General features: G+C 39.9%; 1 protein-coding gene across 1 annotated transcript in view; it reads right to left on the bottom strand.

Moving 5' to 3' along the window:
• Positions 1 to 14699, bottom strand: part of NFKB1 (nuclear factor kappa B subunit 1) — a 124514-nt gene that overhangs the window by 21346 nt on the left and 88469 nt on the right. The window contains exons 10-14 of the mRNA XM_082462377.1: positions 13128 to 13219; positions 10204 to 10342; positions 4095 to 4238; positions 2732 to 2821; positions 828 to 1013 (exon numbers count right to left, since the gene is read on the bottom strand). Coding sequence (XP_082318503.1) covers positions 828 to 1013; positions 2732 to 2821; positions 4095 to 4238; positions 10204 to 10342; positions 13128 to 13219 — 651 coding nt within the window. The remainder of the gene's footprint in view (positions 1 to 827; positions 1014 to 2731; positions 2822 to 4094; positions 4239 to 10203; positions 10343 to 13127; positions 13220 to 14699) is intronic.

The raw sequence follows: 14699 nt of genomic DNA, 5'->3' as shown, positions 1-14699 counted from the left end.
CTTCATGGGAGTCTTGAACGACTTTCCTTAGGCAAAAAGTGTCAAAAATCAGTCTCTGCCACAGAGATACAGACTCTCCGAGAGCCATTGGTGTTTTTGTAAACTTTGCTTCCTGAAGGTCAACGGGAGGAAAATTGTGGCTTGCAGGTCAAATCCTGTGCGTGGCCTGTTTTTATACGGCCCCCTAGCTAAGCATGGTTTGTACATTTTTGAAGGGGTGTTAAAAAAAGAATATGCAATAGAAACCATATGTAGCCCCCAACTCTACATATTTACCATCTTTCTCTTACAGAAAAAGTCTTCCAGGCATAATCTAGGATGACCTAGACTCATGACACATACTCTAATGGGTTCTGGTTCCAGATATGCACTGTCCCTCCTAATCCTAATTCTTCAAAGAAGGCATCAGGATAAAGGGAAAAGTCCTTATTTTCAGGTGAAATTCCACTTCAGTATGACAGTCGAGAGAAGGGAGACTGTCAAAGTTATGCAAACTGCTCTCTCTTATCTGTGGTGGAAATGATTTAGATTATCTCTCGTGATACCCTAAAACTGCATGACGATGACTGGAGACACATATGTAAATTTCTGTACTTTATATTCAAAGATAACCCTGGGAAAATGGACATCCCAGTGTGAATAAAATAACCTGGCACATGCTTTTCAAAAGGCACACAGGGCTCTGAAGAGCACGCTGAACCAGATGTTGATGTACCGTCTTTAGATCAACAGAAAATAAGCCTGTCTTCCGGAAATAAGTTGTCCACCTAGAACCGACCCACCCCCTCACCAAGCAGTACAATGCAGTCCCCCGCGTGCTCACTCACCCTGGGAACTGCGAGTCTCCTCCTTCACCCCTATCGAGTACGCCGGATCAGCCTCATCGCCCCGCTTGCAGGACTCTTTATCTTGCTCGGTGCTCTCTGCTGCCTGCCCAGAGAGATTTATGGCCTCTCTGTCATCACTCTTGTCATAACCTTCAGGGTCATTTTTAGATGGGGTGTCTATGGTTCCTAAGATAAAAGCAAAAATTCAGCTTTTTTCCCTCAGTAAAATCTATTAATTAAGTTATAATTCACTGTTTCAGCAAAGGTCAGATAAAGGTAGGAGGCAGGTTTACTGCAAAGGGAAAAGAAAAACAACAATTTAAAATTCCTTTTAAAATGGTCATAAGTAACACGTTTTGGAGCTATTTTAAAGTCACTTTCAAAAAACGTTTTTTAAATTGAGGTATAACATTGTAATAATTTCAGGTGTACCATATGATGACTCAGAACTTGTCCACACTGCAAAATGATCACCACAATAAGTCTAGTTAACACCCATCAGCATATATAGTTGCAAATTCTTTTTTCTTGTGATGAGAACTTATTTAAGACCTTAAAAAAATTTTTTTTTTTACATTTCTAAAAATGTACACCTCATTCTGTTTATCTGTAAAGGAGAAAAATGAAATAAAGCTCTTCTAGGAATTGCGAGGAAGTGGAATTTTTAAAGTTCTTGAAAACAGAGCAGCTAATTTTTTCCCTAATGCTCAAGCAGGTTGTGAAGATGTGATCTCAATTCACATTCTTTGCTGTGGGAGCTATCCAGTGCACTGTTTCCAATCACACTCTTTCAGGTCCTGCTATGCTATCTGACAGCTACTACGAGAACACTGAGATTTTACAGGCAGACCTGGTTCAGATCCTGGTTCTGCCACTAACAGATATGTACCTTCAGTGAGTGAATGATCATTTCTGTACCTTGGTGCGCTCTGTCTGTAAAATGAAGATACTAATATTTTCCTTACAGAGGAATCATAAAGATTACAGTTAAAACATGTAAAAGCACCTGACATAAAACAGTTGTTGAATACGTGAGAAGACCTTGTATTATTTCTTCAATGAGTACACTAAAATGGACATGTAATAGAAGTATGAACACATGATGTGACAACTGCTAATTAGGGGATACATTTTTTTTTTTGTAAATTTATTTATTTTATTTATTTTTGGCTACGTTGGGTGTTTGTTGCTGTGTGCGGGCTTTCTCTAGTTGTGGCGAGCAGGGGCTACTCATTGTGGTGCGTGGGCTTCTCATTGTGGTGGCTTCTCTTGTTGCGGAGAACGGGCTCTAGGCACGTGGGCTTCAGTAGTCGTGGCATGTGGGCTCAGTAGTTGTGGCTCATGGGCTCTAGAGCGCAGGCTCAGTAGTTGTGGCGCACGGGCTTAGCTGCTCCGCGGCCTGTGGGATCTTCCCAGGCCAGGGCTTGAACCTGTGTCCCCTGCATTGGCAGGCGATTCTTAACCACTGCGCCACCAGGGAAGCCCCCAGGAGATACATTTGATGAGAAAAGACCATCACTATAAAACTCTAAGTGTCTTCAAAAGTGTAGTATTTGAGAAAAAAGAGAGAGAACAGCTAAGTTTGGTGACTTTTTTAAGTTTGCATAGTCAAGTCTCTCTATATCCCTATTTAATGTTCTTTTCTTTCTCTGTTCATGCCACGTACAAAGTAAATGTATAAATTTAAATATAGTATCAGGAATAGAATCTATACTCTCCACAGGAAATAATAATTTTTTGGAAAAGAAGTATCTTCTTAATTTATTGGCATTCATCAGTTTTTTCAAGATAATGTTGTGGTGAGTAATGATTTAAAAAAAAAACTTTTTGGCTTTAATTAATTTTTAAATCATTTTTTTTGTTCTTTTCTCAGTACTAAAAAAAAAAAGAAAAGTGTTACTTACCATGCTTCATCCCAGCATTAGATTTAGCGGTTCCAGGGTGGAAGGTAATTCCACCATATGTAGGAAATCCATAGTGCGGGAAGCCATACCCTGAAATGGCAAACAAAACAAATGAAACCTCCTGATGCTTTTTTAAATAAAAAGAAACTCAGCAAATGTTAGTGTTCTCCCTCTGGTGAGAACAGGCTTTGGTGTGCCCGACATGGTCCTTCTGTTGAGACTTAGTAACAAGGCACATCACTGGGGGTCCTGGGACGATGAGAATTTGACTCTGGCAAGGTTACATTTTTGGCAACCCAGGCAGAGCCCAGGCTCTGGGCAGCACGGAGGAGCTCATGCTGGAGAAAGTCTCCCACTCCTGCACGGAGGGGAGAGGCTAAGGGTGAGTGGCTGCCACCCAGACTCAGACTTGCTGACACAGAAGACAGTAAAGTGACCCCTGGAGGGAAAAACTGAACCAAACAAAATACAGAAACATATACTGGCTCCTCAAGAGAAACATGCCCCCACCGGTCACTCTCATGCGTTTCTGCTGGAAGCACAAGCTGGTAAAACTCTGGGAAGCAGCGAGTGTTAGTTGTCATGCTCTCTGACACAGTAATTTCACTTCAAAGAATCTAATTTACAAAAATTATCTGGAATAAAAGAAAAGCAATGTGGATAGAGGAGTTCACTGCAACATTTTAGATAAGAAACAGGAAACAATCTTCAAGTAAGTTATACTACGGTTTGTTGATGAATTACTACAAGCCATTAAAATGATGCTTAAAAATGATGCTTATGTAAAATTTCTATTACCATGGGGAAATGCTTATGTTAAACCATTAGGAAAAAGCAGCATACATGACTCTATACACAATCATGATAATAAATAGGTCATACGAGTAAATGGATTAAAGCACTATGCAAAATGAGGATCACAGCTGTGCTTGGAGAAATGTATAAATATGTATTCTAATGTAGGTACCTGCCAAAAAACAATAGCTAATCTTTGATGGCAGGATTTTATGTATCTACAACATAGCGCAAATATAGTATGAAACCTTTCCAATGTTTCCAAAGAATACCAAGACAACTGTACCAAAAAAAAAAAAAAAAGGAGGGGGGAATATACCAAAATGTTAAGAGGTATCCTTTGGGTAACTGGCCTTCGTGACTTTTTTCCTTCTTACAGTTTTTGGTATTAATCTATCCACATGTTATAAGATGAACATGCATTTCTTTGGAAAAAAGTTTGCTGGGAAATTTTAAGTAATGTAATATATCATGTTCAATAATGTCACAACACTCAACCCATAGACAAGGAAATCTAGGAGAAGAAAATCTGCCCTTTCAGATGTGAAAGAACAGGCTTGGTTCGTACCTGGGCCGGTACTTCCAGCGCCGCCGCCTCCACCGCTGCTGCCGAACATGCCTCCACCTCCAGCTCCCGCCCCACTGCCGCCACCGAAACTATCCGAGAAATTGGGCATGAGCTTCTGCCGTTTCCTCTGCACTTCCTCTTTATCTGTATTTAAAGGAAGAGAAACCAGAGGAGAAAAGATTGATTCAGCTCCACTACTAGCCACAGAAAGAATACTGATTCTGATGGTATTTTTAAACATCTTAAAGGGAAATAGAAAGCACCCAAGGAGGAAGAGATGCCAAATGTCAAGAAGCATTATATTTATTCCAATGAGCACGAAGACCAAGAACCAGCCTCAGAGGGACCACAGAACAGTACACACCCAAATTCTCTCTGCAATTGTTTCTTAAGTCCCCCATGTCATTCAAGTTAGTGAGAGACTAGACTGCCCATCAAAGATGAAGAGACTGAAAATACTGAATGAGAACAACATTACTGAGCATTTTCACTTGGTCATACAAAACAACTGTTACTAATCAGCTAACATTTATTATGCGTCTACAACGACCTAAGTGCTGAGGATAAAGAGAAGTATGACATCATATCTTTGCTGTCAAGAACCCTCCAATATAATTTTAAGGTTCTGGGGGAAAGACTTAAAGACAAAGCACTATAATGCTATATATGTTAAATTCATGGTGCCAGCTAGGGTTCCAGGAGTTCAAAGAAGGACTTCTAGGGAGTCTCTGTGGGCTGGAAAATTCAGGAAAAGGCTTCCCAGAATCAACTCTGTATCAGGAGAGGACAAAGGGAGGACGCTGTGGGAAGGGGATGTAGAGGGAAAGTAACAAAGGAACCAATGTGCACAGCATGCTTATGAGAACAGCAGTGGGTCAGCTTAGCTGAAGGGAAAGTTTAGTATGAGGAATTCTTGAGAAATGGGGCTGATTGGGACCACACTGCCAAGCACCTGGATTATGAACCTAAGGGATTTAATTTACAGGCAGGAGAGCCATGGAATGTTTTTGAACTGGGGAATGCCATGTACATGGTATTTTAGAAAGATTCATCTGTCACTGGTGCACAGGATAAAATAAAGAGTCAAAGTGAGAGGCAGAGACAGTGCAGACATAAGGTGTTGGAGGCTGTTCCTTGGTGGTCACCACAATAATAAAAATGCGTGCATCCCAGAAAGACAATAAAAGATTGATCTGCAGTCACTGGTAACTCATGAGATATGAGGCTACAAGTCTAAGACCACTACTCGACTAAAATACAGTGATGCCCTCTGAGATTTTCGATTGGCCAAGTCTAGATACTATTTAGACTTTCCCCCCTCATTCCCCATGTGGTTGCTCTGTTTTTCTTTTGCTTCTCACCAGCGCCACTGCCCCTCTGAGTTCTGCCAGTGACTTTGTGGTCTATTGTTCCTTTCTTGTTTCTTCTTTCTGTTTCCCTTTCTCTCCCTTCTCTGATTTTCCCACCCTATATATTTTTTCTCCCTTCTCTCTTCTGAAATAAAGCACTGAAAGAAGTTTTTGGTTTTTGTTTAAATTAAATCAACAGTCAATATGGTGTTCTTTTTTTCAATCAGCAGCCCAATACTTGACAACTGGCCTATTTCTGATTCTTCACGTCAGTTCTGGTCACTGTTTATGTTCAGAAAGATCTTCTCTTATTTCTAATTCTGTCGTTGTTTCAGTCATCTCAGGGCTAGAAAGAATGCTGTTGTGTACTGATTATCTCGTGATCATCTAAGTGCAGTTTGAAGTAGGGTAGCAAAGTACCCTTAAAAAATAATCTTTTAAAAACGGATCCTGTCCAGACTCGCTAGGAAGAAAAAAGCCAGCATGGGTCAACTCTGAAGAAAACATGCTTCCACCAGAAAGGGGTGACCTCGAAGTGGAGAAACTTGAGCAATTTCCTTATCAAAGGTTTTGGACAGATTTATAAAGTTTCTCCATCAGTTGTATCATAACTAAGTCACAATTATTACTCATCCTATAAACTGTTGATCTCACATGGGATATTAGTTCATCAGAAATATGAAATACAAGAGCAAGGCAGACAACATGTTCATCTTCAGAAATAAATGTTATCTACTGACACGCTTTCTAGCAAAGAGATCATTTGGTATTTGCTATGTACTCCTTTTGACTTATAAAACAGGGACATTCACTGGTTATATTTCATTGTAAAATGGGAATTTTTAAGACTCAATTTAAAAAATATTAACTATCCTACAGCCATTAAGATGTTAATGACAAGAAACTGATATAGAAAATTCCATGTGACAAACTTTTTTTTTTTTTAAATAGAAGAACCTGCAGTCTGAATTTCCATGGAATTGAACATGGGGATTCTCACACTGGGTTTACTTACCCTTGTGGTCTGCTTTTGACAGTGGACCATGTGATGTACTATGAAACATCAACCTATTCTAAAAGGGACCTAAGTGGCCACTCACTACGAGTTCTCCTTTTACAGAAGAGGAAACCGAAGCTAGGATGTTGAGGGACTTGTACGAGGTCAGGGCCGAGTGAAGATCAGATACAAGGTCTAATGAGCATTCCAGTAGATTAGGGCACCATTTTGGGGGAAACACTCCAACGTATCTCTGCTTCCTTTAATAACTGATGATTTAAGATAACAGCTTAGTTCACAAATGTCGATAAAACTTTTAGCCTCTACCACCTTATGCTGTGCACGTGCCTTAAAAGTACCTCATTCTCACTTTCTGGGTTGTAGTTTGCCAGTAAAGACGCCTGCATTTATCCTGACCATACCTTTCATAATTTAAAGATTATGATTCGGTTTCTTCCTAATCTCCATCTTTTCAGACTGAAAAGTCATTATGGTCTTTCTTTGCTTTTGTATAACAGTTCCTCAACTATCTTCTTCCCTTGCCAACCATCCCTCTCCTGATTATTTTGATTGTCTCCCTGGACCCAACCATCTCCATGACGTTTTCATGCGACACAACGTCAATGACCATAAAGGATGCAGAGTTCAGGGCTGCATGATTCTGTACAACAAGAGGAATATGATGTATTTCTTTGTCTAATGTCTTAACTGGTGGCACCCAACAAGTTACTAGTCTTTCGGGTGAGGGTGGCAACTTGGTCGGTCAAACAATAACTTAGCTCTCAGATATTTAACAAGCATCTACTATGTGACATACATTGTTCCAGATGTAGCAATAAATATGAAAGACCAAATCTGTGACCTAAAGAACACAGGTAGGAAGAAGACAATAGACACATAAATTAATAGGTAAGATAATTTTACATATTGATAAAAATAAGTGAAGAATATAAAATGAGGCAGTGAGTTCGGGAGTGACTGCAGGGGCTGGGGGCAGTGGAAGGTATATTCAATGACTTCTGAGAAATGAGCACAATGATTCCTTGGGTTGTATAGTTTAGATTCATCTTCACATAGTTACTCTGATGCTAAATGGCCTGCTACTTTTCTGGCCAGTCACACGTGCCTGGTGTGATCATTTTTCCTTGTGATTATTTCAACTTGGGATTTTATAATCCAGAAGGTTCTCTAGACTAAGGTGATCTGTTATCTTCAATAAAATTGTTCTAATCTCACAACAACTCAACCACAATACATGTTGGCCATTCTTTCTGTGGAGCTCAACTACAAACTCTTACTTTTCCAGATGGTTTTCTACATTGTTCTTATAGATGGAGCTTTTAGTCAATGATAACCTGGAAGGTAAGTGCCTGACACATAAAGGTGAGATTTTGAACTTTCAGGAGACCCCATTCTCTAACTCCAGCCCCGGATAGCTCCTACCATAAGAGGGTAGCAATGAAAGTAATAGTCTGAACGTGTCCCTGCTGTATCAGACTCTTTTCAGGCACAGATACCACTGGGAAAGGGACACAGGCAGCCTAGAAACCAAGCTCAGCTTTGAGTATTTCTAGGCTTACACATGTGTAGGTAATCTGGGTTTCCTTTTTTTAATCTGATTCTCTGTGTTAGAAAAATTGACATTATTTTGAACACACATTTTAGGAGAAAAAATCTATTTTTTTTTTTCCCTCAGAAAGTCCAAAAAAATTTTGCTCTCTTTCTCTTCTGGGTCTACTTTTAAAGAAGGGTGCTTAATCCAAAGCAGTGATTTTCAAACTTCATGCCGACGGCCCATTCGGAAGCCCTCAGGCAGCTCCTGGGCAGGGAGGGAAGTGAGGAGAGGTGAGGCTCCTTCCTGGAGGAGCCAAGAGGGCGGGGCTCGCCACCTCCACATCGAGCCTCTCAGGTTTATATACTGGGATTTCGCACGAAATGCCACGTGGAGAGAAAAGAAAGCCTCCTCTGCTGACGGTGTTTCCAAACCACCAGTAACGGAATGCACTGTACATCTGACCCATCAGTGGAGGGGCCACAAGCTCAGAAAAGAAACAAGAACTCACGGAACCATTTTCTAAATGCTGCTGCCACAACGTGAATTCTAGGAAAAGAAAGCCCTCCTCAAAGATCCCCCATCACATGTCGCTACCACAGGATTAGCAGCCGTGTGGACCGTTGCTGCGGCACCTTTGTGGGTTCCAGCCTCGGCCAGGACCTGGGTGCCCTGTCCCTCCCCAGTCTCACTTCCCTCTAGTCCAGGGGTTTCTAATTATGTTCGTGCCACGGCCTCTTTTGCAGTCTAGTGAAGTCTATGGATCTCTTCTTAGAATCACAGTTTTTAGTATGTAAAATGCAAAACAGGATTACAGAAAAACCTGATTGTTTCAAAGTACACTTCTAGCCATGGAGCCCCAGGGGTGAGTGGACTCCCGGTTAACAAATAACCTCTGAGGCCTGTCACCCTCATTCCGAGAGGATTCTCCGTGTGAACTTCCCACCCCGCCCTCCCTTGAGTTCCCGTCCTGCCTTTGGAATGGCCTGTTAGGAACCTGCCAGAGGAACCTAAAATGCAGCATGTTTTAAACTGAACCCTGTCTTCGCCCACCCACATCTACTTCTGTTCCCTTGACTCGTCATCAGTTCAACCACATCACAGCCTGCCCAGGCTGGGATTCCTAGAGCCGTCTAGGCCTCCTGATTCTCTCTTTTCACCCCCTACGCCAACCAGCACCTGGGTCCTCTTGACACCATCCCTGCACTGCCTCCTGAATCCACCTTCTCCTTTCACTCCACTGCACTAAGACCCTCACTAACTTCACCATTTCTCACTTGGATTCTTGCATTCTTCTTCTGACTCATTGCCCAGATAGTCTCTTCAGTGTCTACAGAGAGAGGTCAGAGGCATCATTCCAAATCCAAACTGGCCTGGTCATTCCCCTTTCCAGAATCAATGCAAAATTCTCTAGGTGCCAATCACAGCACCACAGAGCCTGGCCCCGGCCTCCTCGCCTGCTGTGGCCTTCGGGAGTGCATCTCAGTGCCCATAATGCTCACTTTTCTCTGAGTAAACGCTAACTGTTTTAGCTCCTCACGTTTCCTAAGTCTAGGAAACGCTTTCCTTCTCTGTTGCACACTCAACTACTGAAATACATCCCCAATTTTCAGGACCTTGAAGAAGCCTTCTTCTTGGTGGCTTCTTCAGAATCTAGGGTTCGTTCTCCTTGCATTCTTCTACGTTTTTGTGGACGCCTCACTTTTGGAACTTACCAAAGTAATAATTCGCATTATAACAATTTAAGGAGACTTATGATCTCCCCTTCTCGGTGTGTCCTTTGTGAGGAAGAGAATGCTGCCTTACTCATTTTTATAGCTCTGCACTGCATGGTGGCTGAGTCTTCCGTTCAACTGCCTGAGGCCAGTTGACAGAGTGGCTGATTCTCCTACACAACAAGGCTTATCTTTTCATCTCAACTACCTGCACCCTGAGGTAGTCAATCAATGATAGATTCTCAAATTCAAAGAGAAATTTTCAAATGTCTAAATCTCATATAAAACTCAATGGAAATAACATTATTTTAAAAGGCTATAGACTTAATTCTATGACCCCAAAATCATATATTACTTCTTTCTTCTCTAAAAAGAAGCACCATGGACCCAGAAACCAGTTACTAGGAAGCTGTTCAAAGGAGGAGACTACCTGATCTTTTCTAATCAGACCATCCTCTTGTTGGAACAAGCACAAGTGTTTAAACAACCAAGTTACCTTTAATTTCAGGATAGTAGAGAAAAGGTTTTGGTTCACTGGTTTCCAAATCAGATTTCCTCCGAAGCTGGACGAACACAGAGGCTGGTTTTGTAATGTTGATATCTTTATACTTTGGAGTTTTGAAGACGATGGCAAACTGCAGGATACAAAGATCCAAATGTTGGAGTAGGACTACATTTCTTTTCCAGCAACGCTACTCATTAAACACATTCTTTATGCCCAATGTTTAGACACAAGGTACTAAAAAATATACAACACCTTAGAGAAACTTACAACCTTAGAATTCTATACCCATACATTTTTATTAAATTGCCAGTGTGAAAATGAAGTATAAGATTATGCCAATGTATTGCAAAACTTCATTAGTTCACTTTTCTAAAATTTCAAATGTCTTTCAGTATAAATAATCACGTGAATAAAATACGTTGCATACATCTTCTTTTCCAAAGTAGCCTTAAAAGCCTCCAAGATTATTTACAGCAATATCAGAAAGGCTAGTCGTGGAAAGAGAGAGTGAGGAAGGTGGTACTACTACCAGCCTGCCGGCCAGCCAATGAAGACAAAAAACTAAACCCTGTAAGAGAGACATCATGACAGGGTCAGTGTACTGTGAGGTGAGGATGGCCAAGGCTCTAGGCATACACAGGGCATTCTGTAGCACCCATAAGGCAGCCTCCTCACTGATATCTGGCAGTGCCAGAAGAGTCAGGCATTTTCACATTTTTTAGCTGGATTTTTTTTTACTTGATCCACAAAATTAGTAAGTTTAAGCTAACAGTTATATACAGAACCTTCCACCAAACAAACAAAAAAAAGGATATAATTATTTTCAAGTACACATGGAACATTTTAAAAAAACTGATCATAGAGTCACAGAGAAAGACAAAAAAATTTCAAAGAACTCATATCTAAGACCACCTTCTATGACCACAATGTTGAAATCATCAACAAAACATCTTTTAAATGTTTGGAAACTTAAAAATGGACTCCTAGACAAAAAAATTTAAACGAGAATCATGATAGAAATGATAAAATAAGAACCGAGCAATAATAAAAGCATTATGCTATCAAAATGTGATCTCAGCTTACAGCTGTGAGGCATTTGTAACAAAACTTATTTTTTTCATTAAACTATGCTTGGGGCAGAATCACCAGTGCTGAGGGGCCCACTGCTTTGAGCAGCCACACACTGTCAGCATTTAACACCCCACCTCAAAGATGTTTTAGCTGGATTTTTTGACTATGTAATATATTCCCATGGATCAAGCTTGGTAAAATATAAAAAGGTATACAGTGGTGCACACTGAGAATTCTCCTTGCCATTCCTGTCCCTCATCCAGACAGTTCCTACTGTGTGCCTGCCCCCCGCCCCCAGAAGTAAACACAGAGGAGCTATTAGTTTCTGTTGTATTCTTCCAGAGTTTCTTTATGCGTATGTAAACATAAACATAGAATCTTTTTTATATACACTTTGCTTTATATCTATCTTTTAAAAAATTTTAATGTTGTATCTTTGAGACTTTTCCATATTAGTCCATAGAGTACTCATTCTTTTTAATAACTGCACAATATTCCATCACATAGATACACCAGAATTTATTTAACTGGCCACTTACTGATAGACCTTTGGATTGTTTCCAATTTTTTGTGAAAACCGTATTCCTCAATCGCTCAGTGTAATCATTAAGATGAGGATTCAGCATTTTCATCTCTTAGTCATACACTCAGTTGTCACCAGGAGATCTTGATTTATCATAGTGACATCAGCCTCAACTAGAAGACTCTTCCTTTCAACACTTTTCATTAGAATACCCTTTTAACAGGTCTCCGCATATTACACTGGTAGAACATTGTTATGGACTAATTGTGTTCCCCCCAAATTCACATGTTGAAGCCCTAACAGTGTGGCTGTATTTGGAGATAAGAGCTTTTACGGGAAGAATTAAGGTTAAATGAGGTCATAAGGGCAAGGCCCTGATTGGATAGGATTACTGTTTTTAAAAGAAGAGACAGCAGGGCTTCCCTGGTGGCGCAGTGGTTTAGAGTCTGCCTGTCAGTGCAGGGGACACGGGTTCGAGCCCTGGTCTGGGAGGATCCCACATGCCGCGGAGCAACTGGGCCCGTGAGCCACAATTACTGAGCCTGCGCGTCTGGAGCCTGTGCTCCGCAACAGGAGAGGCCACGATGGTGAGAGGCCCGCGCACCGCGATGAAGAGTGGCCCCCGCTTGCCACAGCTAGGGAAAGCCCTCGCACAGAAACGAAGACCCAACACAGCCAGCCAGCCAGCCAGCCAGCAATCAATCAATCAATCAATCAATCAATCAATCAATAAAATAAATAAATAAATAAATAAATAAATAAAAATAAATAAAAATAAAAATAAATAAATAAATAAATAAATAAATAAATAAAAAAAAAAAAAAAAAAAAGAGACAGCAGAGAGCTTACTCTCTCTCTGCCCTGTTAGGACACAACAAGAAGGTGCCTGTCTGCAAGCCAGGAAGAGAGCCCTCACAAGGAACTGACACTGTCAGACCTTGATCTGGGACTTCTAGTCTCCAGAACCATGAGCAACAAATTTCTTTTGTTTCATCCACCCAGTCTATGATATTTTGTTATGGAAGCCTGAACAGATGAATACAACACTTAAAACATTTCTACTAAAGGACCTAAGGGCCACTGCCTTGTGGCTAGGTGATCAGACACCCAAATGAAATGCCTTGCAAGGTCTAATACAGCCTTGCCCATAATTCTATGGTAGGTAACTTTTCTGGAACACCTGCAAGAAACAGTGCTCTTTTATGAAAGTTAAATAAATATTTATGGTTTTTCCTTGTTTTATACATGGAAACTAGTGAATTTCAACAAGGCAGAAAATGTAGAATCATCTTCATCGCCACCGTCATCATCATCCACTTACTTGTCTATGAACATCTGTGGGGGAAAAATCTCCGAATCCTTCCCAGATGCCACCATTTTCCTCCTCCTCATAAAATCGAATCTGGATGTCATCTGCAAACAGTCACGTCCAGATGTATAATTTCACATAGTATAATAATATTCAAAAACATGAAAAATAAAGCTGGTTCAAGATTCTACCTATAAATACTATGTACTTAACCTTTTTCAAAAGTAATTAATATAAAATACACTTTTGAATTATTTAAAATTTTTAGTGAAAATTTTCTATTAGTTACCATAGTAATGGGCCCCAAGATTCATTTGCAATGACAGAATACTAGATTTACCTATTCAATCTGAGTTTTCTCTTAATCAGTCTTTCCCACTTCTTCATCCCTAAACCAATTCACTCCTGAGAAACACGAAGGATAGTGAGGAATATCAGAATCCCAAAAGGTGGTTCACTTGATACAGATTTACATAATAATATTAAACTAATATAAAGTTTACTATATGGCAGACACTGTTCTGAGTGATTTTATATGTATATATTAACTGATTTAATCCTCACAACAACTTTGTGATGCAGGTCTACTATTAATATCCTCGTTCTGCAGAAGAGAAACTGGAGGTCAGAGAGGTTAAGTAACTTATCTAAGGTTGAACAGCTAGTAAATGGAGAGGCCAGGATTTGAACACAGTGAAGTTTCAGATTCCAGGCTCTTACACATTCTACTATGCTACCTCCCTATAATATTTTATTAGTCCATATTGAGAAACTGCTAAAAATATCATGTTGGTCTAGTCCCTTCGGGTTAAATTAGAACATCTAAATTTCACACTTCAGTCATGGGTTCTACTCCTGCAGAAATATGACAGTATAACTCAGGTTGGCATCTCCCTGGCTTCACTTCCTATTTCATAGGAAGGTGTACACTACTGACTTGCAAAAACTAAATTTATATTTCTATTTACATAGAATTTTAGGCTATTAGGGTTGGATAAGACATATTATATCCTGGTTAATACCTCTGCCTTCAGGTAGGACTACCCTGGACCTAGTTATTCAGATTCTTTAAGCTAGGTTCAAGACTTCTCTTAATAAGCCATTCCAATGTAATGATAATGATTAAGAGTCACATTTACAAATAAAGGTACTCAGATTGTGTTTACTCATAGTATGCACAACCAGAAATCTGGAAATGCATATTACTTGGATAGAATGGGTTGAAAGAATACTGATACCAAAACCTGCAGAGAAAGTGTAAACATTTTTGGGATACAGATATATATTGACACCTTTACCTTAAAATCTGATCTCATTTTTTCTGACTTTTTATCTCAGAGCATTTAGCCTCAAAGGAGAATTTTCTTTGTTTTAAGCCATAGTTTTTTTAATGGGGGGCTACATTTCCAGCTATGCAGTTGCTTACTTTGAAACTGCTCATCCTTGTAGTGAGTATATCTTTCTTTCTTTTCTTTTTTCTTTTTAGTGAAGAAACTACAATTATTTTTATTGAAAAATGTGAAAGTGAAATATTATATTTTTTGCATTATTATTATTTTTTAACATCTTTATTGGAGTATAATT

The sequence above is a fragment of the Balaenoptera physalus genome (assembly GCF_965194825.1).
Source record: "Balaenoptera physalus genome assembly, chromosome: 5".
Lineage (NCBI taxonomy): Eukaryota > Metazoa > Chordata > Mammalia > Artiodactyla > Balaenopteridae > Balaenoptera > Balaenoptera physalus.
This window is presented reverse-complemented; position numbering and strand designations above follow the sequence as displayed.